Source organism: Gadus chalcogrammus, chromosome 8 (assembly GCF_026213295.1).
Source record: "Gadus chalcogrammus isolate NIFS_2021 chromosome 8, NIFS_Gcha_1.0, whole genome shotgun sequence".
NCBI lineage: Eukaryota > Metazoa > Chordata > Actinopteri > Gadiformes > Gadidae > Gadus > Gadus chalcogrammus.
The window spans coordinates 10,642,159-10,664,299 of record NC_079419.1 but is presented as its reverse complement, the minus strand read 5'-3'; the positions used below and the strand labels follow the sequence as shown (position 1 = coordinate 10,664,299).

At 47.1% G+C, this 22,141-nt stretch overlaps 1 protein-coding gene across 1 annotated transcript in view; it reads left to right on the top strand.

The window, feature by feature from the left end:
* The window catches only part of vipr2 (vasoactive intestinal peptide receptor 2), a 24,751-nt gene extending 2,879 nt beyond the window's left edge, over nucleotides 1–21,872 (top strand). The window contains exons 2-13 of the mRNA XM_056596900.1: nucleotides 177–282; nucleotides 2,846–2,959; nucleotides 5,967–6,058; nucleotides 14,330–14,427; nucleotides 14,574–14,706; nucleotides 14,982–15,132; nucleotides 15,228–15,288; nucleotides 16,461–16,530; nucleotides 16,826–16,917; nucleotides 17,887–18,016; nucleotides 20,255–20,296; nucleotides 20,390–21,872. Coding sequence (XP_056452875.1) covers nucleotides 177–282; nucleotides 2,846–2,959; nucleotides 5,967–6,058; nucleotides 14,330–14,427; nucleotides 14,574–14,706; nucleotides 14,982–15,132; nucleotides 15,228–15,288; nucleotides 16,461–16,530; nucleotides 16,826–16,917; nucleotides 17,887–18,016; nucleotides 20,255–20,296; nucleotides 20,390–20,563 — 1,263 coding nt within the window. The 3' untranslated portion in view covers nucleotides 20,564–21,872. The remainder of the gene's footprint in view (nucleotides 1–176; nucleotides 283–2,845; nucleotides 2,960–5,966; nucleotides 6,059–14,329; nucleotides 14,428–14,573; nucleotides 14,707–14,981; nucleotides 15,133–15,227; nucleotides 15,289–16,460; nucleotides 16,531–16,825; nucleotides 16,918–17,886; nucleotides 18,017–20,254; nucleotides 20,297–20,389) is intronic.
* The last annotated feature ends 269 nt before the right edge of the window (nucleotides 21,873–22,141 follow it).

Genomic DNA, 22,141 nt, shown 5'->3' with positions numbered 1-22,141 from the left:
TTTTGGGCATCTTCTGTGCAGAGCTGGTTCCCGGGAACACTCTACTCTGTTGGTTCATAATCCTTAAAGCATCCCTTTACTGAGCAGAGCTCCAGCACGCGCTACTGTTAGCCCTGCAGCTACCAGTGTGTTCTGTGACTCACTGAAGCTCACCACTGCTTCCTGTCTTCTTGAAGGTGATTGGACGCCACCCAACGTGTAACTTCATGTTGGAGCTGGAGCGAGATCAGGCTGAGTGCTCCACGCGTCTGAAGAACCAGAACCTCAGCACCACGGCAACAGGTAGGTCCTTAAAGGTAGAGTACTCACTGAGGTCCTTAAAGGTAGAGTACTCACTGAGGTCCTTAAATGTGAATGTGTGAAAGCATGTAGAGTGTATGTTGGTGAGTGTGCGTTAGTCAAGTCTCCTTCGCTTGTGTTAGGGTAAGGGTGAGGGTTAGGGTGAGAGACAGGGTGAGGGTTAGGGTGAGGGTAAGGGTGAGAGACAGGGTGAGGGTGAGGATTAGGGTGGGAGTGAGGGTGAGGGTTAGGGTGAGGGTTAGGGTGAGCGCTGTCGGGCTCCTGTGGACGGACGTCATGGAGCTGACAGCTTCCGCCAAACATTCCAGCTCCAGCTGCTGTTTGTCAGTTTGTTTGTGTGTGTGTGTGTGTGTGTGTGTGTGTGTGTGTGTGTGTGTGTGTGTGTGTGTGTGTGTGTGTGTGTGTGTGTGTGTGTGTGTGTGTGTGTGTGTGTGTGTGCGTGTGTGCGTGCATGCGAAGAGAGATCTCTTGTGGGATGTCCTAATGCGGATTGGTTGCCCCATCAAGTTCGTCAACATCCTCCGTCAATTTCACGATGGAATGACTGCTAGGGTGTCCATAAGAGGTCAAGAGTCTAGCCCTTTCCCAGTGTGCACAGGGGTAAGGCTAGGGTGTGTATTGGCACCAATGCTTTTTAACATCTTCCTCTTATGCGTCACCCAGCTTCTCCACAAGGGTATTGAAGAAAACAGTGGGGTGACAGTAGAGTATAGTCTGGATGGTAACCTCTTTAACATCAGGAGGCTGCAGGCGAAAACCAAACTACATAAAGTAAGGATACTTGAGATGCAGTATGCAGATGATTGTGCTATTGTATCTCACTCTCCACAAGGCCTCCAGTCTGTTCTAGATGCAGCAGTTGGGGCATACAGCAGGATGGGGTTGACCATCAATACAGCCAAAACAGAGGTGATCTGCCAATGGAGTACCAACATCCCACCCACACCCCCCATCTTCACTGTAGCAGGGGAAAAACTGTCAGTTGTTCCATCTTTCAGATACCTGGGGAGCATTATATCTGGAGACAACAGCATTGACAGTGAGGTCCAAAACAGGTTAAATCAAACATCAGCTGCCCATATGGGAGACTCAGGCGCCGGGTTTTGCAGAACAAGAACCTTAATTTAAACACAAAAATCAGTGTCTACCAAGCAATCTGCATCACCACCCTCCTCTACAGCTGTGAAGCCTGGGTTACTTACAGCCGCCACATCAAGTCCCGTGAACAGTTTAACATCCGCTGTCTGCAGCGCATCCTAGGAATCACTTGGCGTGACCGAGGGCCGCACACTGAGATCCTTGGGAGGACATGCTGCAAAAGTATTGAGGCCACAATCACTCGGCACCAACTGCGTTGGCTGGGGCATGTGACAAGGATGCCCTACAACCGTCTGCCCCGCAGAGTGTTATATGGCCAGATACACCAAGGTCAGCGCTCTGCTGGAGATCCAAAGAAACGCTTTAAAGACCAGATGAAAGTGGCGCTTAAAAAGTGCAAAATAAAACCTGGAGACCTGGAGAACATGGCTGCTGACCGCAACACCTGGCGGCAGCTGTGTCTAGATGGGACCAATACATTGGAGGAAGAAAGGACTGCCAGAAGACATCAAAGAAGGCTCAGGAGAAACACACCCACACCCATGACTGCCAGCAACACCAATACCATGTATACATGCCCTACCTGCAACAGAGCCTGTGGATCCAGGATTGGGCTATTTAGCCATCAGAGAACCCACCGGTAAAAGACAAAGATGGACGTCATCATCGGACTCGATGGACAACAAAAGAAGAAGTGCGTGTGTGTGTGTTTGAGAGTTTGTGTATGTGTGTGTGGGTCTGTGTGTGTGTGTGTGTGTGTGCGGTCAACTGATGTGGGGCACCTGCAGGTTATGACCTGCAGCCTCTCTGCTCTATCTCTCTCTCACTCCCCTCTCCTCCCCCCCCCCCCCTCTCTCTCCGCTCTCCCTCCCTCTCTCACACTCACTCCAGCTCCTCCTCTCCTCTCTCATCGCCTCTCTCCTCTCTCTCTCATCTCTCTCTCGTCCGTCTCCCCCTCTCCCTCCACCCTCTCTCTCTCTCTAATCTCCTATCGCTCCTATCTCCTATCTCATCTCTCTCTCTCACCTCTCGCTATCTCTCCTCTTCCTCTCTCTCTCTCCTCTCTCCTCTCTCCCTCCTCTCCGCTCTCTCTCTCTCTCTCTCTCTCTCTCTGTCTCTCACGCAGGACGCTCCAGACTTCATGTTATATTCTTAGTTATAATAAACGATGACGTAATACGTAGACAGAGCCTGATTTTAACAGCCCGTCATTTGAATTTGTATTATTTATTTCTACATCCCTCTCTCCTCTATTCTCACCCCCCCTACTCCCTATGTCCCTCTCTATTCCACGCTCCCTCTCTCTTCCTCCCTCTCCTCTTCCTCTCTCTCTCCTCATCTCGTTTTCTCCCCTCTCCTCTCTCCTCTCCTCCCCTCTCCTCTTTCCTCCCCTCCTCCTCTCTTCCTCCTCCTCCATTCCTTCCTCCTCCCCCTCCTCTGTCTCCAGGCTTGTGGTGTCGAGGAGTGTGGGACAACATTGCATGCTGGGAAGGCAGGGAGCTGGGGGAGGTGGTGACCATCTCCTGCCCCCCCGTTCTGAGAGCCTTGTTCCAGCGCAACGGTTGGTCACAAGATGTACTAAACACTAATGTATAATATACCAGTGGTTCTCAATTATTTTCTGTCATTGCCCCCCTAGGAGACAGAATTTTTTTCGTACCCCCCCTGAATTGAAATACTATCACGCCTACCGCAATTCCCCTCTGGTTCAGTCCCTTCAGAATGCGCTGTTTCTGGTGTCTGTAGCTTTAATTCAAATGAGCTGTCAGAGTGAACCACCGCATGGAGGAGAAGTGATTGTTGCCGTTTGCGGACTCCCGGAGCTCTTTATCTATATAATATAATATAATAATAATAATATTATTATTATATAATATATAGTTATTTATATAATATTATATCTAATATCAATGCCAAAAGTTATGTACGCCTGGGATGATATTATGAATCATAAAGACTGCGTCTGACGTCTCTACTTCCACAACAAGTAAAAACTCATAGTGGGGGTTATCTCGGCCATGGTTGAGAAGAATTGGGGGAAAGGAACTTTGGCCTTGACTCTCTGAAGTCCATATTGAACTGCGACATGGAGGAGAAAGGGATTGCACTCAAGGAGCTGAGCTGCCGGACTGCCACCAAGTGCTCACCGCCGGAGCTGCCGGACTGCTGCCGAGCTCCCCCCGCCGGAGCTGCCGGACTGCTGCCGAGCTCCCCCCGCCGGAGCTGCTGGACCAGCTCCAGCGGGGAAGCTTTGGCAGCAGTCCGACAGCTCCGGTAGTGGGAGCTTGGCGGCAGTCCGGCAGTCCGGCAGCTCCAGCGGAGAAAGGGATTGTGCTCCCGGAGCTGAGTTGCCGGGCCGCCGCTGAGCTCCTCCCGCCAGAGCTTCGGCGGCGGCCCGGCAGCTCCGCTGGACTGCCTGCCTGGCAGTCACATGGCAAACTGCTTTTGAAATGCGCAAACATCTCCGCCCAGCGCTCGTCCGCTGGTCCACAAAATCGTAGCTATGCTCTGATTAGAGGGGGATGGGGAAGTGGGAGGTAATATTCAAGTGTGCCCCCTTCCTACGTAGGATGGGGTAGGCTACTTTCAGAAATGCATATCTCACTCAAATAATCATACTTTTTTCAAAGTTTGTATCCGTGTGGGAGCACCAGAGAAACAAAACAACACCCCAAATCCCAGGAAAAGTGTTGTTTTCATAATATGTCCCCTTTAAAACAATTTCCAATTTCAGTTTTTAAACTCAATTTGTAATATTTAAACAAGACTGCTAAGTCTGTGTGAATCTCAAAACAGAGAAACAAGAGCAAATGATTCACTGGTGTTTGCATTTAATTGATAATATTTTTTAACAGTAGGCCTAAACATTGGTCACTTGTCAGCTTAATCAGCTGATTCCCTTTCAAAAATATATATGACTTCTGACCCTTGGTATTATGTTTATTTAAAATTCAAATAAAATAAAATAAGTAACTTATAAAAAATAAAAATAAAAGACACAAATTGTTGTCAGCTTACTGTTACATTAAAAGTGTAATCAGAAAACGCGGTTATATGCTATAGACTCTATTGTATCTGTCGTATAAAGGCTGGCACGAATTTCAAATTATAAATATGTACACTTTACGTTGAAAGTATAGACCGGCGCGATTCCCATTGAAACGAATGGTGCAGTGATTATTCTTTAAAATGAGAGCTGTTAAATTGTGAAAAAGGAATTAAACTGTATCAGACAACGCAGTTAAATGCTATAGAGCCTAGATTATCTGTGGAATAAAGGCTGAGACGAATTTCAAATTATAAGTATGTACAATCCATAACGTTAGCTCTCTGGCTCATAGCTCAGCGGACTATAATACCTCATAGAATCATTGCTTGTTGGCCGGAAACGGAAAAGGGTGCTGTTTACGTTTGGTTGAAGTCTTTTCGCTCGGTTCTCCCTCTCATCAGTAGGGCTAAAACCGAGCGAAAAGACTACAACCAGACGTGAACATCACCCCTTTCCGTTTCCGGCCAACAGGCAATGAGTCTTCCAACAGAAATGAATGGGATTTACAAAATGCTAAAATGTGCAATAAAACACGATAGAAACTGTATTTCGCCACGATACTTGATTCAACCACTCCATTTCATCCTAGACAAACCACAAAGGGGGCTCAATGTTCAAAATGCCGGAAAAAACGAATAGTTCACAGCAACATATTGAAAAAAATAACTATGAACTTTTTGGAACTGTGAATTTAGTTCAAAATTTTGAATTATGAACGTTTATAATTTGTGAACTGAACTTTGAACTAGTTCACGTAGAAAGTGAACTTTCCCAACACTGCTAATAGGTTATATACTATATACTAATATATACTATACACAAAATACGAAATACTGTATAATCTGTACTACACACTATATACTACTAACAAAGCTATGCCTCAAAAAAGCTTTACTAATGTTTAAGGTAATACTAATGTTAACCTAGCTATAAATCTAACATCAAGCTGCTCGGTTAAACTAAAGCAGGGGTACTCAAAGTTTTGACAACTGAGGGCCAATTTAGGAACCCAAAATTTGACTGAGGGCCGCCAAAGGAAAAAAAAAAATGGCGGGAAATACCGTCAGGTCAAGTGAGGTCTAAATCACGAAACTGAGGTTCAGCCTTTCAAAGTAATGTACAGTCGGATTAAAACTAACAAATGTAAAAGGATTTAATTGAAAGCCAGAGAGAGTCGACTTTTCTCTTTATATTTATTTATATATATATATATATTTTTTTTTTATATATATTTTTTATAACTTACATAATTATGTATGTCATTGCGGGCCGCCAGGAATGATTCCGCGGGCCGCCATTGGCCCGCGGGCCGCACTTTGAGAACGAATGAACTAAAGCTAGGTGAACATCAAGCTAGGTTAACATGGAACTATGCAAAGCTAAAGCTAGGTTAACGTAACACTATGCAATGCTACATAATGCTATGCAAAGCTAAAGCTTGGTTAATGTTACACTATGCAAAGCTAAAGCTTGGTTAACGTAACACTATGCAAAGCTAAAGCTAGGTCTTCTGTTCCAGGAAACATCAGCAGGAGGTGCACGGAGGCCGGCTGGTCGGATATCTTTCCCAACATAACAAGCGTCTGTGGATCAGAACCCACACAGGAGAAGGTAAGCTAGCAAAGCTCCTGATGACTACAGCTAGCATAGCTCCTGATCACTACAGCTAGCATAGCTCCTGATCACTACAGCTAGCATAGCTCCTGATGAACACAGCGAGCATAGCTCCTGATCCATACAGCTTGCATAGCTCCTAATGACTACAGCTAGCATAGCTCCTGATTAATACAGCTAGCATAGCTCCTGATGACTACAGCTAGCATAGCTCCTGATGAATACAGCTAGCATAGCTCCTGATGACTACAGCTAGCATAGCTCCTGATTAATACAGCTAGCATAGCTCCTGATGACTACAGCTAGCATAGCTCCTGATTAATACAGCTAGCATAGCTCCTGATGACTACAGCTAGCATAGCTCCTGATTAATACAGCTAGAATAGCTCCTGATTAATACAGCTAGCATAGCTCCTGATGACTACAGCTAGCATAGCTCCTGGTGAATACAGCTAGCATAGCTCCTGATGACTACAGCTAGCATAGCTCCTGATTAATACAGCTAGCATAGCTCCTGATGACTACAGCTAGCATAGCTCCTGATTAATACAGCTAGCATAGCTCCTGATGACTACAGCTAGCATAGCTCCTGATTAATACAGCTAGAATAGCTCCTGATTAATACAGCTAGCATAGCTCCTGATGACTACAGCTAGCATACCAATGTGCCTGCCTACTCCTAACTGAAGCGACGACCACAAGAATTGCCATTTTGTCAGCTTAACTAAACCTCGTTCCTGATGCCCTGGCTTTTGTATAAATGGTCCAATAAATGGTTAATAAATTATACTGCACCTTCTGTAGCCTGTCATCACCAAAAGTGTTTCAGTGCTTGCAGTGAACCAGTCACACACACATTGATACTCAGTGTGTGAGACCAGTGTAACCAGTGTGACCAGTGTGTGAGACCAGTGGGACCAGTGTGTGATCAGTGCGTGAGACCAGTGTGTGAGACCAGTGTGACCAGTGTGTGATCAGTGTGTGAGACCAATGTGTGATCAGTGTGTGAGACCAGTGTGGCCAGTGTGTGATCATTGTGTGAGACCAGTGTGTGAGACCAGTGTGACAAGTGTGGGACCAGTGTGTGAGACCAGTGTGTGAGACCAGTGTGTGAACGTTCTACCAGCCAGCTTAATTGGTTGCCCCTTAAGCCACCGGCCGCATTGATGGGAACACTGGGACGTGATGGAGAGAGGAAACCTTACTGGGTCAGGGTCAGAGAAGAGGAGGTCAGGACCATCTCTCTCCCTCTCTCTCTCTCTCTCTCTCTCTCTCTCTCTCTCTCTCTCTCTCTCTCTCTCTCTCTCTCTCTCTCTCTCTCTCTCTCTCTCTCTCTCTCTCTCTCTCTCTCTCTCTCTGTTAGCTTTATGTGTCAAGCTAACAACCTAATGCTAATGAGCTAGCGCCAACCAGCGCTGTCACCTCAGCTATCCGAGTGCTAGCGTGACAGGGCTAGCCTATATACAGTCCTGTCACTTCCAGACCATCAATATTCAACAGTAGCATTTCTCAGAGCTATGAGAAGGTATTCATGCAGATATTTCAATGGCCTCCTGCCCAACCAAACTCCTTGTTTAACTCAAAAGACCTCGGTCTCTCTCTCTCTCTCTCTCTCTCTCTCTCTCTCTCTCTCTCTCTCTCTCTCTCTCTCTCTCTCTCTCTCTCTCTCTCTCTCTCTCTCTCTCTCTCTCGCTCCCTCTCTCTCTCTCTCCCAGCCTCCACTCTCTCCCTCTGTCTCTCTCTCTCCCACTCCCTCTCTCTCTCTCCCTCTCTTTCTCCCTCTCCCCCTCTCCTTAGAAGTGGAAAAAATATTTCATATATTTCTCCCTCCAAAAATATTCCCGCTGAGTTAGAAATTCAAATACAAAATTGGGAAAAAAATAAAGTGACCTGTGTCAGCTGCTGTCTTCCCACAGATTTAATTAAAAGATTCCATAACAATGTCCCGGGAGCCCAAAGCGAGACTGGTGTGGTGGTATTAGACTGGCTGGGATTAGACTCACCTAACGAGCTGGGATTAGACACACCTAACGAGCTGGGGTGAGACTCACCTAACGAGCTGGGATTAGACTCTCCTAACGAGCTGGGATTAGACTCACCTAACGAGCTGGGGTGAGACTCACCTAACGAGCTGGGGTGAGACTCACCTAACGAGCTGGGGTGAGACTCACCTTACGAGTTGGGGTGAGACTCACCAGACGAGATGGGGTGATACTCACCTAACGAGCTGGGGTTAGAATCACCTAACGAGCTGGGGTGAGACTCACCAACGAGCTGGGGTGATGCTCTTTAACGAGCTGGGGTGATACCCACCTAACGAGCCAGAGTGATTCTCACCTAACAAGCTGGGGTGATACTCACTAACAAGCTAGGGTGATACTCACTAACGAGCTGGGGTGATACTCACTAACGAGCTGGGATGAGACTTACTAACGAGCTGGGGTGATACTCATTAAGGAGCTGGGGTGATACTCACTAACGAGCTGGGATGAGACTCACTAACGAGCTGGGCGGATACTCACTAACAAGCTGGGGTGATACTCACTAACAAGCTGGGGTGATAATAACTTAACAAACTGGGGTGAAACTCACCTATCGAGCTGGAGTGATACTCCCTAACGAGCTGGGGTGATACTCATTAATGAGCTGGGGTGATACTCACTAACGAGCAGGGATGAGACTCACTAACGATTTGGGGTGATACTCATTAATGAGCTGGGGTGATACTCACTAAGGAGCTTGGGTGATACTCACTAACGCGCTTGGGTGATACTCACTAACGAGCTGGGATGAGACACACTAATGAGCTGGGGTGATACTCACTAACGAGCTGGGGTGATACTCACTAACGAGCTGGTGAGAGAGAGACTCCTCTCTGATACAGTCCCCTTAAATCAGGACTGAATACTGACCAATGAATCGATGAAAGTTTGAGAAAAAAAGTAACACTGCAAAATAGAAAGAAAGAGTTAAGGTACTTTCTTTAAAGATCAGCAAAAGGGACAATTTAAGTAGGAAAGAAAAAGCTTTGATCACTGAGCTGACACGGAGCCTGTGTGGAGGCAGACAGCTCAGAGTCAACTCATATTTCTCCCTCCAAAAATATTCCCGCTGAGTGAGAAATTCAAATACAAAATTGGGAAAAAAATAAAGTGACCTGTGTCAGCTGCTGTCTTCACACAGATTTAATTATAAGATTCCACAACAATGTCCCGGGAGCCCAAAGCGAGACTGGTGTGGTGGTGTGATACTCACCTAACGAGCTGGGATTAGACTCACCTAACGAGCTGGGATTAGACTCACCTAACGAGCTGGGGTGAGACTCACCTAACGAGCTGGGATTAGACTCTCCTAACGAGCTGGGATTAGACTCACCTAACGAGCTGGGGTGAGACTCATCTAACGAGCTGGGGTGAGACTCACCTGACGAGCTGGGATTAAACTCACCTAACAAGCTGGGGTGAGACTCACCTAACGAGCTGGGGTGAGACTCACCTAACGAGCTGGGGTGAGACTCACCAGACGAGATGGGGTGATACTCACCTAACGAGCTGGGGTTAGAATCACCTAACGAGCTGGGGTGAGACTCACCAACGAGCTGGGGTGATACTCTTTAACGAGCTGGGGTGATACCCACCTAACGAGCTGGGATGAGACTTACTAACGAGCTGGGGTGATACTCATTAAGGAGCTGGGGTGATACTCACTAACGAGCTGGGATGAGACTCACTAACGAGCTGGGCGGATACTCACTAACAAGCTGGGGTGATACTCACTAACGAGCTGGGGTGATACTCACTAACGAGCTGGAATGAGACTTACTAACGAGCTGGGGTGATACTCATTAAGGAGCTGGGGTGATACTCACTAACGAGCTGGGATGAGACTCACTAACGAGCTGGGCGGATACTCACTAACAAGCTGGGGTGATACTCACTAACAAGCTGGGGTGATAATAACTTAACAAGCTAGGGTGAAACTCACCTATCGAGCTGGAGTGATACTCACTAACGAGCTGGGGTGATACTCATTAATGAGCTGGGGTGATACTCACTAACGAGCAGGGATGAGACTCACTAACGATTTGGGGTGATACTCATTAATGAGCTGGGGTGATACTCACTAAGGAGCTTGGGTGATACTCACTAACGAGCTGGGTTGATACTCACTAACGAGCTGGGGTGATGTACTTACTAACAAACTGGGGTGATACTCACTAACGTGCTTGGGTGATACTCACTAACGAGCTGGGATGAGACACACTAATGAGCTTGGGTGATACTCACTAACGAGCTGGGGTGATACTCACTAACGAGCTGGTGAGAGAGAGACACCTCTCTGATACAGTCCCCTTAAATCAGGACTGAATACTGACCAAAGAATCGATGAAAGTTTGAGAAAAAAAGTAACAATGCAAAATAGAAAGAAAGAGTTAAGGTACTTTCTTTAAAGATCAGCAAAAGGGACAATTTAAGTAGGAAGGAAAAGCTTTGATCACTGAGCTGCCACGGAGCCTGTGTGGAAGCAGACAGCTCAGAGTCAACTCCTCACCCTGATTGATAGCTAAGCTGTTTCAGCCCAGGTCACCACCCGGAGATTCAGTCTTTAATCCTTAGGCTACGTTTACATGATGACGGTCTGAACACAAGACGCAAAAGTGGCGTCGCGTCTTCACTTTTTATTCTGCGTTTAGACAAGCGTTTTCGGGAGGAAATCTGCGTGCATACGGTGACGCACAAGTGTGTGGAATTCGATTGGGTATGCATGTCAGGCGGCTAAATGGTGCTGTGATACACTATTACACAACAACGCCGTGTCTGAGCGCATGCGTAGAATCTTCCTTCTCTTATCTGCGCCGCGAAAACCAAAACATAATTACAGATCCATCTCTGTTCAGTAATAATATCTGTACATTTCGTGGAAAAACTCCTGTACGTTTGTTAGAGCTGCCAGAGCAGCTTGACGGTCCGACGCATGGAAATAATTCAACATGTTTGTTTATTTCCCTGTACTGGGGCATGTATGTGACGTAAACGCGTACGCGACGTGAGCAGATCTGAGCAGAGTTTTGCGTCTTGGTTGGCAGTGAAGACGGAAACGCTACGGCGGAGCTTTTTCAAGATTTCCACTCTCGAGGATGGTTTCCGATTTTTGCGTTTCTAAGCCCCAAAAACGCTGTCACCGTCTAAACGAAAGGCACTTCCGATAAAATATTTAGTTGTTTTTACCCGCAAGCGTCCTCGTGTAAACGGGGCCTTAGTCTTCCTCCTGTTTCCTTCCCGGGGCTCCAGGCAGAGTGAGGAGGGTTAGGACCTCAAGCACGCGTCAACTTTTCCTATCATTCTGTTTCAATAAGAATCAGCCGTTCCGAACAGATCATTGCAGGAGTCCAGGTGTGTGGTCGGAGGTGTGTGTGTGTGTGTGTGTGTGTGTGTGTGTGTGTGTGTGTCCGAGCACATGTGTGTGTGTGTGTGTGTGTGTGTGTGTGTCAGTGTGTGTCTGTGTTGTGCGTATCTCGCCCACCTCTCTGTTGGCCTCCAGAGCTTTGAAGTGTCAGAGTCTGACGGACACTCTGACCTCCATTGTTACCACGGGAACATCTGCCCATTAAACACCACACTCAAGAGCTGTCTCTGGAGCCGTCTACTGCTGCTACAACCAGTCTGCTGCTGGTTCTACTGGGAACCGCCCAGTACAACCAGTCTGCTGCTATTTCTACTGTCAACTGCCCAGTACAACCACAGTCTGGTACTGGTTTTACTGGGAACCGCCCACTACAACCAGTCTTCTGCTGGTTCTATTTGGAACTGGCCAGTACGACCACAGTCTGGTACTGGCTGTGAGTAAGTAGTTGCACTTTCTGCTGGGTTCAAATGGATGTCAGGGGATGTTTTTTTGTGAGGCACCATTTAAACCAATCAAACGCATCTATTTCAAAAGCCTTTGCAAAGCCCCAAACAGAGTCTGGCATGAATGTGTATTTACCCTAGACAACTCCAAGCGAGAGAGAGAGAGAGAGAGAGAGAGAGAGAGAGAGAGAGAGAGAGGCCTCTGGTAGATTTCTTTAAACTGTGTTTCTTTTTGTTTATGTGTCTGTGTATGTGTGTTATGGTTATGGAAGGCCAGTATGTGTGTGTGAGAGTGTGTGTGTGTTTGTGTGTGTCTGAGAGTGTGTGTGTGTGTGTGTGTGTGTGTGTGTGTGTGTGTGTGTGTGTGTGTGTGTGTGTGTGTGTGTGTGTGTGTGTGTGTGTGTGTGTGTGTGTGTGTGAGAGTGTGTGTGTGAGAAACAGAGAGACTTCAATTCTCAAGTAGGTTTTAGTTCTTCAAGACGACTCTGTTGTTCACCAGAGAGGAGGTGATCTGAGCAGCAGTCTCCATCTCTTCTCTGATCGAAGTGTTTCTTTTCAGAAGTGTACAGCGTGTGTGTCTCTGTGTGTTCGTCCTCTATGACCCGCGGTGACCGCAGACACAACAGACCTCTCTGGGTTTCCATTGCGACACATCTCTTATATGGTTTTATTCAGATGGTGAAAAGGTCATTGCCTGCAGTATGGAAAACTTCAGCTGAGAGACACAGACACAGAGAGACAGTTCTGTTTCAGCTTTGAACTGAAGCGGGAGAACCGAGAACACACAACCTCCTCACGGGGCGAACAGAGAACCTCCTTACGGGGAGAACAGAGAACCGCCTCAGGAGGGGAACAGAGAACCTCCTCAGGAGGAGAACAGAGAACAAAGAACCTCCTCAGGAGGGGAACAGAGAACAGAGAACCTCCTCACGGAGAGAACAGAGAACAGAGAACCTCCTCATGAGGGGAACGGAGAACCTCCTCAGGAGGGGAACAGAGAACCTCCTCACGGGGGGAACAGAGAACAGAGAACCTCCTCACGAGGAGAACAGAGAACCTCCTCATGAGGGGAACAGAGAACCTCCTCATGAGGGCAACAGAGAACCTCCTCATGAGGGGAACAGAGAACCTCCTCATGAGGGGAACAGAGAACCTCCTCACGGGGGGAACAGAGAACCTCCTCACGAGGAGAACAGAGAACAGAGAACCTCCTCACGGGGAGAACAGAGAACAGAGAACCTCCTCACAGGACGATCAAAGAACAGAGATCAGACCACCCGGGGTTTGAATCCCCGACCTGTTGGCTGTGAAGAAGCAGAGCTGAGCCTTATACCACCAGCCCCCTGATATGGTTCGACCCCATCGGTCCACTGGGAGGCACTGGGAGGCAGTAGATGGTCTGGTCATGAGCCCTGGCCTGTTTCCACAGTGAACCGTCGTTGAACCGTCTCTCCTCTAAACACATCGTGTGTTTGATCACCTGCCTCCTCATGGGCGACATCATAGACAGGGATGCAGTGGTGTGTGTGTGTGTGTGTGTGTGTGTGTGTGTGTATGTGTGTGTGTGCGTGTGTGTGTGTGTTACATACGGTGTGCACCGGAAAGAAGTCCTCGTGAATCAAGCGCACCTCAGATTATCTGAGGAAGCAAGATAAGAGGGGAGGACCAAAACACACACACACACACACACACACACACACACACACACACACACACACACACACACACACACACACACACACACACACACACACACACACACACACACACACACACACACACACACACACACACACACACACATACATACACTCAAACACACATAAGCAAACACACACATGCATACACACACACACACAAACACATGCACACACATAAACACATACGCACACACACATACACACGTGCGCACAGTCAAACACACACGCACACACATGTACACACAGACTCACACAAACCCATACGTTTCTTTCCATCTCACTCTATAAAGTGAGAAAGAGTGCAAAAACTAGTCTAATACAAAATGAATCCTTCAATCAATCTGTCCCCAATATCTCTCTCTCTCTCTCTCTCTCTCTCTCTCTCTCTCTCTCTCTCTCTCTCTCTCTCTCTCTCTCTCTCTCTCTCTCTCTCTCCTTCTCTCTCTCTCCCTTTCTCTCCCTCTCTCTCTCTCTCCTTCTCTCTCTCTCCCTTTCTCTCCCTCTCTCTCTCTCTCTCTCCTTCTCTCTCTCTCCCTTTCTCTCCCTCTCTCTCTCTCTCTCTCTCTCTCGCTCTCTCTCTCTCTCACTCTCACTCTCACTCTCACTCTCACTCTCACTCTCTCCCTCCCTCTCCCTCTCCCTCCCTCTCTCTCTCTCTCTCTCTCTCTCTCTCTCTCTCTCTCTCTCTCCCTCCCTCTCTCTCTCCCTCTCTCTCTCAGCTGGTTTTCTACATGGTGGTCCAGACTCTATATACGCTCGGCCACAGTCTTTCCTTGATCGCCCTCACCACTGGCAGCGCCATCCTCTGTCTGTTCCGGTGAGTTCCACTTCCTGTTCAGTTTCACCTCATTTCCTTTACCTCACTTTGAGTGTGTGTTCGCGTGTGTGTGAGTGCATGTGCGTGTGCGTGTGCGTGTGTGCGTGTGCGTGTGTGTGCGTGTGCGTGTGTGCGTGTGTGTGCAGGCGGCTCCGCTGCACCAGAAACCTGATCCACCTGAACCTGTTCCTGTCCTTCATCCTGCGGGCGGTGGCCGTGCTGGTGAAGGACCACATCCTGTTCTCCCACAGCTCCCAGTGCTCCCAGGAGCCCTCGCTGGTGAGCCCCCCCCCACCCCCCCCCCCCCCCCCCCCCCCCCCCCCCCCGACACACCCTGTAGCGTAGCTGTAGTGTCCACTACAGCTGCTTTCGCTGTCCACCCCATCAGTGACGTCACAACTGTGTGTGTCCATCAGGATGGAGGACTAGCCAATCACCATCCCACCTGTGTTGTAGTTCTCCAGTGTCCTCCTGGCTGTAGTTCTAGGGGTTGAGGTTCTCCATGGTCTTCCTGGGAGTTGTGGCTCTCCAGTGTCCTCCTCCCTTGTCCCCAGTTGGGCTGTAAGGCCAGCCTGGTGTTCTTCCAGTACTTCATCATGGCTAACTTCTACTGGCTGCTGGTGGAGGGGCTGTACCTGCACACGCTGCTCGTCGTCATGTTCTCCGAGAACCGGCCCTTCGTCGTGTATCTGCTCGTCGGCTGGGGTAGGACGCTCGGATCAGACAGGAGACGCCATGGGGGGGTGAGGAGGTCGTTCGTGTGGGAGGCTTCATGTCTGTTTCCTGTTTGGTGCGTTCAGGTATTCCCACCGTGTTCGTGTTCACCTGGGTCATGACCAGAGTGCACCTTGAAGACTCAGGGTGAGTGACACCTCAACTCACTCCACTGTAGATAGTTCACTCTTAGCTAGCTCACCCTTAGCTAGCTCACCTGCGAACAATTCACCTGTAGATAACTTTTTTCAACCTGTCGATAACTTAGATATTAAACCTGCAGCTAGTCTACCTGTAACCAACTTACCTGTAGCTAGCTCACCGGTTGCTTCTTCACCTGCAGCTAACTCAGCTCTAGCTAGTTCATCTGAGCTAGTCTACCTGTAACCAACTTACCTGTAACTAGCTCACCCGTTGCTATCTGATCTGGAGCCAACTCACATGTTAGAAAACTCCTGATAACATACAGAAAATGTCAAGCATATCCTTGTAGGGCAGCGGTGTGGGACAACATCTCCACAAAGAAGGCTCTGGTTTGGTTTGAGTCAGGAGCCGCTGGGTGAATCCGAGGCAGCACAGAATGCATGGGTTGCATTCTGTGACCGATAGAAAGAGTCGATTCATCAATAATTTATCCGCAATATGCAGTTTGGAATGTTCCACCAACCAACGAGCAGAGGACGTTGGTTCACCGTTAAAGTGAACCCTTCCCGGACTCTTTAATGGGCCAATCACACCGAGGTATGAAGATCACGCTGTTTGGTAAACAAACAGCAGGACTGAATAGTTCTTTGTGAGCAGACAGACAGCTGCTTCGGTGAGGAGGGCAGACAGACAGCTGCTTCTGTGAGGAGGGCAGACAGACAGCTGCTCTGTGAGGAGGGCAGACAGACAGCTGCTTCGGTGAGGAGGGCAGACAGACAGCTGCTCTGTGAGGAGGGCAGACAGACAGCTGCTCTGTGAGGAGGGGCAGACAGACAGCTGCTTCGGTGAGGAGGGCAGACAGACAGCTGCTCTGTGAGGAGACAGACAGACAGCTGCTCTGTGAGGAGACAGTCAGGCTTCTGTTCGCTGGAGAGTCACCTTGTTGGGCCGGGTGCTTTTGAGCAAGGCAGTAGACATCTTATGCTTATGATGGTGTGACCTTATGGATGTCACACCACCCACCTTATAAATCTGCCATTTGATCCACAGCCTCTTACGATACTGTGACTTTACACTCCCAGTTAGACATCGAATCAAGCCCTGGCAGTGTTAATGCCTTGCTCGAGAGAGGCTGGAATCCGCTCTGCTCATTGGGTTTCTGTTCTGCCCCTCAGGTGCTGGGAAAGAAACGAAAACCCCATCCCTAACTGGGTGATCAACGGACCAATAGGAGTCTCCATAATGGTATGTTCCAAGCATGTGTAAGCGTATTTCCATGGTGACTGATTGGTTGTGTGTAAACTGCTTCCATGTTGACTGATTGGTCGTGTGCAAGCGGTTTCCATGGCGACTGATCGGATGTGTAAAGTATTTCCATGGTGACTGATTGGTTATGTAAGCTGTTTCCATGGTGACTGATTGGTCATGTGTAAACAGTTTCCATGGTGACTGATTGGTTGTGTAAGCTGTTTCCATGGTGACTGATTGGTTGTGTAAACTGTTTCCATGGTGACTGATTGGTTGTGTAAACGGTTTCCAGGTGAACTTTGTCCTCTTCATCAGCATCATTCGCATCCTGGTCCAGAAGCTCAGGTGTCCGGATGTTGGGGGAAACGACCAATCACAGTACAGGTACCGCCCACTATGCGGATCAATTACAGTAGGGGTACCGCCAGCTAAACTGACCAATCACAGTACAGGTACCGCCAGCTAAACTGACCAATCACAGTACAGGTACGACACTAACCCAACCAATCACAGTACAGGAACGACACTAACCCAACCAAACAGAGGTATCGACACCAACATGACCATTCACAGTACAGGTACTGAGCAGAAACTCAACCAATGCCAAAAAAATGTAATGTTTTCTATACAAAAAAGAGTCAAAAGACAGGCAGAGAGGGAGACAGACAGAGACAGAAGGACAGATAGGTAGTGTTACGGTTACGGTTAGCGGGTGGCAGGCAGGCGGGTAGGACCCAATAGCAACCAGTTCAATAAAAGGATAATTTATTAACGCAAAAGGCAAGGAACACGGGTGACGGGGGTAACACAGGGGACACAGGTAACACACAGGACACAACTCACCACGAACTAAAATGATCCGACAAGGAACAAAGGAAAGACAAGGGCTTAAATACCAAACACACAGGGCACTCAACAAGTAACAGCTGAAACACATTAGTGGAGGGAGCAGTCATCACACAGGAGGGAAACCTGACCGGACATGGGGAGAAACAAGACAGAGATAACAAAGTAAAACAGGAAACGCACCAAAACAAGACAAGGAAACAGACAGACCATGACAGGTAGACCGACAGACAGGTAATCAGACAGACAGATAGTCAGACGAAAGTCAGACAGACATGTAGTCATACAGGCAGACAGGTAGACAGACAGGAAATTTGACAGACAGACAGTCAGACAGACAGACAGCCAGGTAGATAGACAGACAGCCAGACAGGTAGACAGAAAGACAGACAGGTAGTCAGACCGACAAACACGTTAACAGACAGACAGGTAGTCAGACAGACAGACAGACAGACAGGTAGACTGACAGGCAGACAGAATCATCTGTCTCTCTCTGCTGTCTTGCAGGCGGTTGGCTAAATCCACTCTGCTACTGATCCCTTTGTTCGGGATCCACTACGTGGTTTTCGTGTCTCCAAGCGAGTCCATCGCAGAGGAGTACAAGATCTTCTTTGACCTGGCCCTCGGCTCCTTCCAGGTGAGCTCCTCCCTCACACCTCCTCACTCGACCAACCTCCTAGAGTGGTCCCCAATAGGAGGCCTGCGGGCCACACCCGGCCCGCCACGAGTTGATTTATGGCCCACAAAAGAATTACTAAGAATTACTCAGCTTACAAGCGATTTTTTTGATAAAAAAATTATATATATATATATATATTGCGGCGATCAGAGAAGTATAGACGTCATAGCGTCCTGTCCCATTATTGCTTTAAGCACAATAAGAGATATAATAATTTAAAAAATTGATTAAATTAATTTAAACTAATTAAACTGTGCATTTCTGCCCTCGTCCAGCCCCCCTCCCTCGCGCGCCAAATAATATCAGCAACCCTATTGAACTGTATCTAAGAGCGAGGCGGATAACACAGAGAGAACGATGGCTACCAAAAGAAGGAAAGTTGACAATAGAATAATTAACGCAGATTGGAATCAACAATATTTGTTCATTCTACATGGACATGACATGGCTAAACCAGCCTGCTTACTCTGTTTACAAGCAATATCGGTTAACAAGGATGCTCATTTAAAGAGGCATTTTGAAGCTAATATAGCAACTTTAAGGAAGCATTCCCACCAGGATCCGAGACATGAAAGCAAAAAATATCTAGCCTAACTACTGCTTATGAAAACTCAGAAAAAATTATTCATAAAACCACTACCACTTCAACCACAGCATCGCTCCGTGTATCATGGCATCTCGCAAAGAGCAAGAAACATTTCTCAGATGCAGACCTTATGAAGTGCAGTGGAAATGCTGGACTAAGTGCTCAGGCACGAGGAAAAAATAAGAACTTCTTTGAGAGAGTTAATCAAGAGGGTACCACTGACTAGTAATGAGACTGGCAACAAGAACGCTTCTGCAGAGGATTGCTTTTCAATCCTCCTTGCCGATCTCAAAAAAGCTGATTAAATGTCACGAGCCATCGACGAGTCCTGTGATAGAACTTCGAAAAAGCTTTCTGTTTTTCTGCTTTTTTTCATTACATGGGCACACTACAGGTGAAATTGTTTTTACAGAAGTAACCCAGTTTTTTGAGAATAATATTTTGATGGGGCTCGGGCCATGATGTTGTATTTATTTGTATACTTACTTTAATAGTTCTTTTACTATTTGATTATCCTTCTAAGGAGGATGATCTGATATCCAATATACAAATAATAGTATCATAATCCATTTTATGTCTAAATCACTTTTCGTTTGTACAATCTCAAAGCGCATACAACTGAGTGCATACATATATTGTCAATTAATACACAAAACAACAAGAAGACTACAGGAAGGCCTGTCAAGGGGTGAGTTTTAAAGCTGACTGGTTTGGTTGCTCGATGGCCGTGGGGCTGGAGGTTGAGTGGCCCATCGTTTCCAAGTGGACTTTCATAGAGGCCCACTATGAAAAGTAATTGGGGACCCCTGTGCTAGACAATATAATATGGCCATGAGGTGAATACGGCCCGTTGGTGGTAGTTTTTAACGGCTCGATAACATTGGTATTGGTAGTTTGATGAGTGAACCTGATGTGTTGGTAGTTTAAAGGATGAGATGCTGATGTGTTGGTAGTTTAAAGAGTGATGAGCTGATGTGTTGGTAGTTTAAAGAGTGATGAGCTGATGTGTTGGTAGTTTAAAGAGTGATGAGCTGAGGTGTTGGTAGTTTAAAGAGTGATGAGCTGATGTGTTGGTAGTTTAAAGAGTGATGAGCTGATGTGTTGGTAGTTCAAAGAGTGATAAGCTGATGTGTTGGTAGTTTAAAGAGTGATGAGCTGAGGTGTTGGTAGTTTAAAGAGTGATGAGCTGAGGTGTTGGTAGTTTAAAGGCTGAGATGCTGATGTATTGGTAGTTTAAAGAGTGATGAGCTGATGTGTTGGTAGTTTAAAGAGTGATGAGCTGAGGTGTTGGTAGTTTAAAGACTGTAGCTGATGTGTTGGTAGTTCAAAGAGTGATGAGCTGAGGTGTTGGTAGTTTAGAGGTTGAGATACTGATGTGTTGGTAGTTTAAAGAGTGATGAGCTGAGGTGTTGGTAGTTTAAAGAGTGAAGCTGTTGTGTTGGTAGTTTAAAGAGTGAAGCTGTTGTGTTGGTAGTTTAAAGAGTGATGAGCTGAGGTGTTGGTAGTTTAAAGAGTGATAAGCTGATGTGTTGGTAGTTTAAAGACTGTAGCTGATGTGTTGGTAGTTCAAAGAGTGATGAGCTGATGTGTGTTGTGTTGCTGTGTTCCAGGGTCTGACAGTCGCCATCTTGTATTGTTTCCTCAACAGTGAGGTAAGACCATCTTATACTCTTTTAGATCTGGGCTTGTGTGTGCGTGTGTGTGTTTGTGTGTGGTGCGTCTCTAGTAACTCCCCCCCTCCCCAGGTTCAGGGGGAGCTGAGGAGGAAGTGGAGGAGCATCCACCTCAACTGTCACCTCAGGAGGAACCAGCGATTTCCCAGAATGCACCTCTCCCCGGACAGCTCCAAACACGCCGACCACGGGGGCCAGGACTCCCAGAACCCCTTCACCGTGCAGTCCGAGACCAGCATCCTCTGAGCCCCATTAGGCCCTAATGGGGAATGCATGTTCCATGTCTGTAAATATAAAGCCGTTGAGAGTCGGAGTTCTGGACTGAACTGGTCAGCAGGTCAGGGACAAAAACGAGTTCCACTCCTGTAGTTGCGATTGGAGACCAGAACGCCCAGGAGATGTGTTCATAAGCTGAGAAAAGTAGTTCCCTTAGTCCAAAAACATGACATTATAATTTGTAATCGTCCCAGTCGTCCCCCCAAATACAAAATCGGTTGATTCTGGAGGTTAGATCACAAGTTTGGTCCAAACATAGTGTTGTTGAACAGGTCGTGTCCTAACATGACGTCCATTAAACATGAACTCGACCTGACTCTATTTCTATTTCATTCATCAAACTGGCCAATAGCAGGTGATTGAATCTGGCTCCCGCCCTCCCCTCCTTCCGACTGGGCCGCAAACAGTTTGCTCAAAGGTTTGTTTTATTTGACCCAATTCATTTCTTTTAAATAATGGTCAAGTATTGCACATAACTGAGTTATCTTTCTTTCACAAACAGAAAGATTTGAGTGGGCTGAATATGGGTCACATTCCCATCAGACCGCTGTGCTGGGACCTTGGTGGGTCATCGCACATAATCTCATCTCACACAATGTAATATGAAGAATAAAAGGCTGTATCTCTTGTATATTGTCGCACTTAAAGGAGATGCTTTGCTTATTTTGTGAATTGTGATGTTCTCAAATCATTCCTGCACTTTTTGGGGTATAAATATTCGTTGTTGAATGCACTTACTGTGAGTCGCTTTGGAAGTGCCTGCTGATAAATGTGATGTTGTGTAATGTGATGTGATGGTCAGGACACGCCCATCACCGCCCCTATAAACTCACAGTGAACAGGTCGCTGAAGAGCTCCTGATTCATTGGTCTGCGGTCGCTGCAGCCCTTACAGACTTCTGTCTTGGTCCACTTGGAGAACTTTGTTTCAGAGGAACGTTCCGGGCCTCTCCGTTCAGTAGGCCGCTGTCTTCATAATGCTGTTTATTGATTATTAATGCTATCTGAGCAAATCTATCATCAATAATGTATAGAAACTGCTTCTGGCCTTCCAGGTAGGTGTTGCTATATAGCGTACATGTTCTTAAAAACATTTAATATGAATTTATATAATATGAAAACATAGACCGACAAACACACACACACACATTCATATTCATGTTCAAACTGTTGAGTTTTTTATTTATTGTTGTGGAACCATGTTGTGAGCTAGCTCTGTTAGCATGGCTACATGTAGAGTCAATGTACCCGTTGCCTCGTCTGCTGTGAACTAAAGATGATTAAAAACCCAGAAACCAACGGTCATCTGCTCCTCTCTGATTAGTGTTTGAAGCTGGCTTGGGTATCTTCAAGATAACATTTAGTCAACATCTGTGATTCACTCGTTTCACTGCAGAAAGAACTGCCAGTGGAACGCGGCGATGGGCAGGATGAGGCTGAGCATGAATTAAACTCCATCTGTCCTCTTCTCAGAGGGTCGCCCCATCCTTCTCTGATGTGTCATTCCTCCTCTTGAGGAGGAGCTGTAACCACTGAGCCGTCTGCGGAC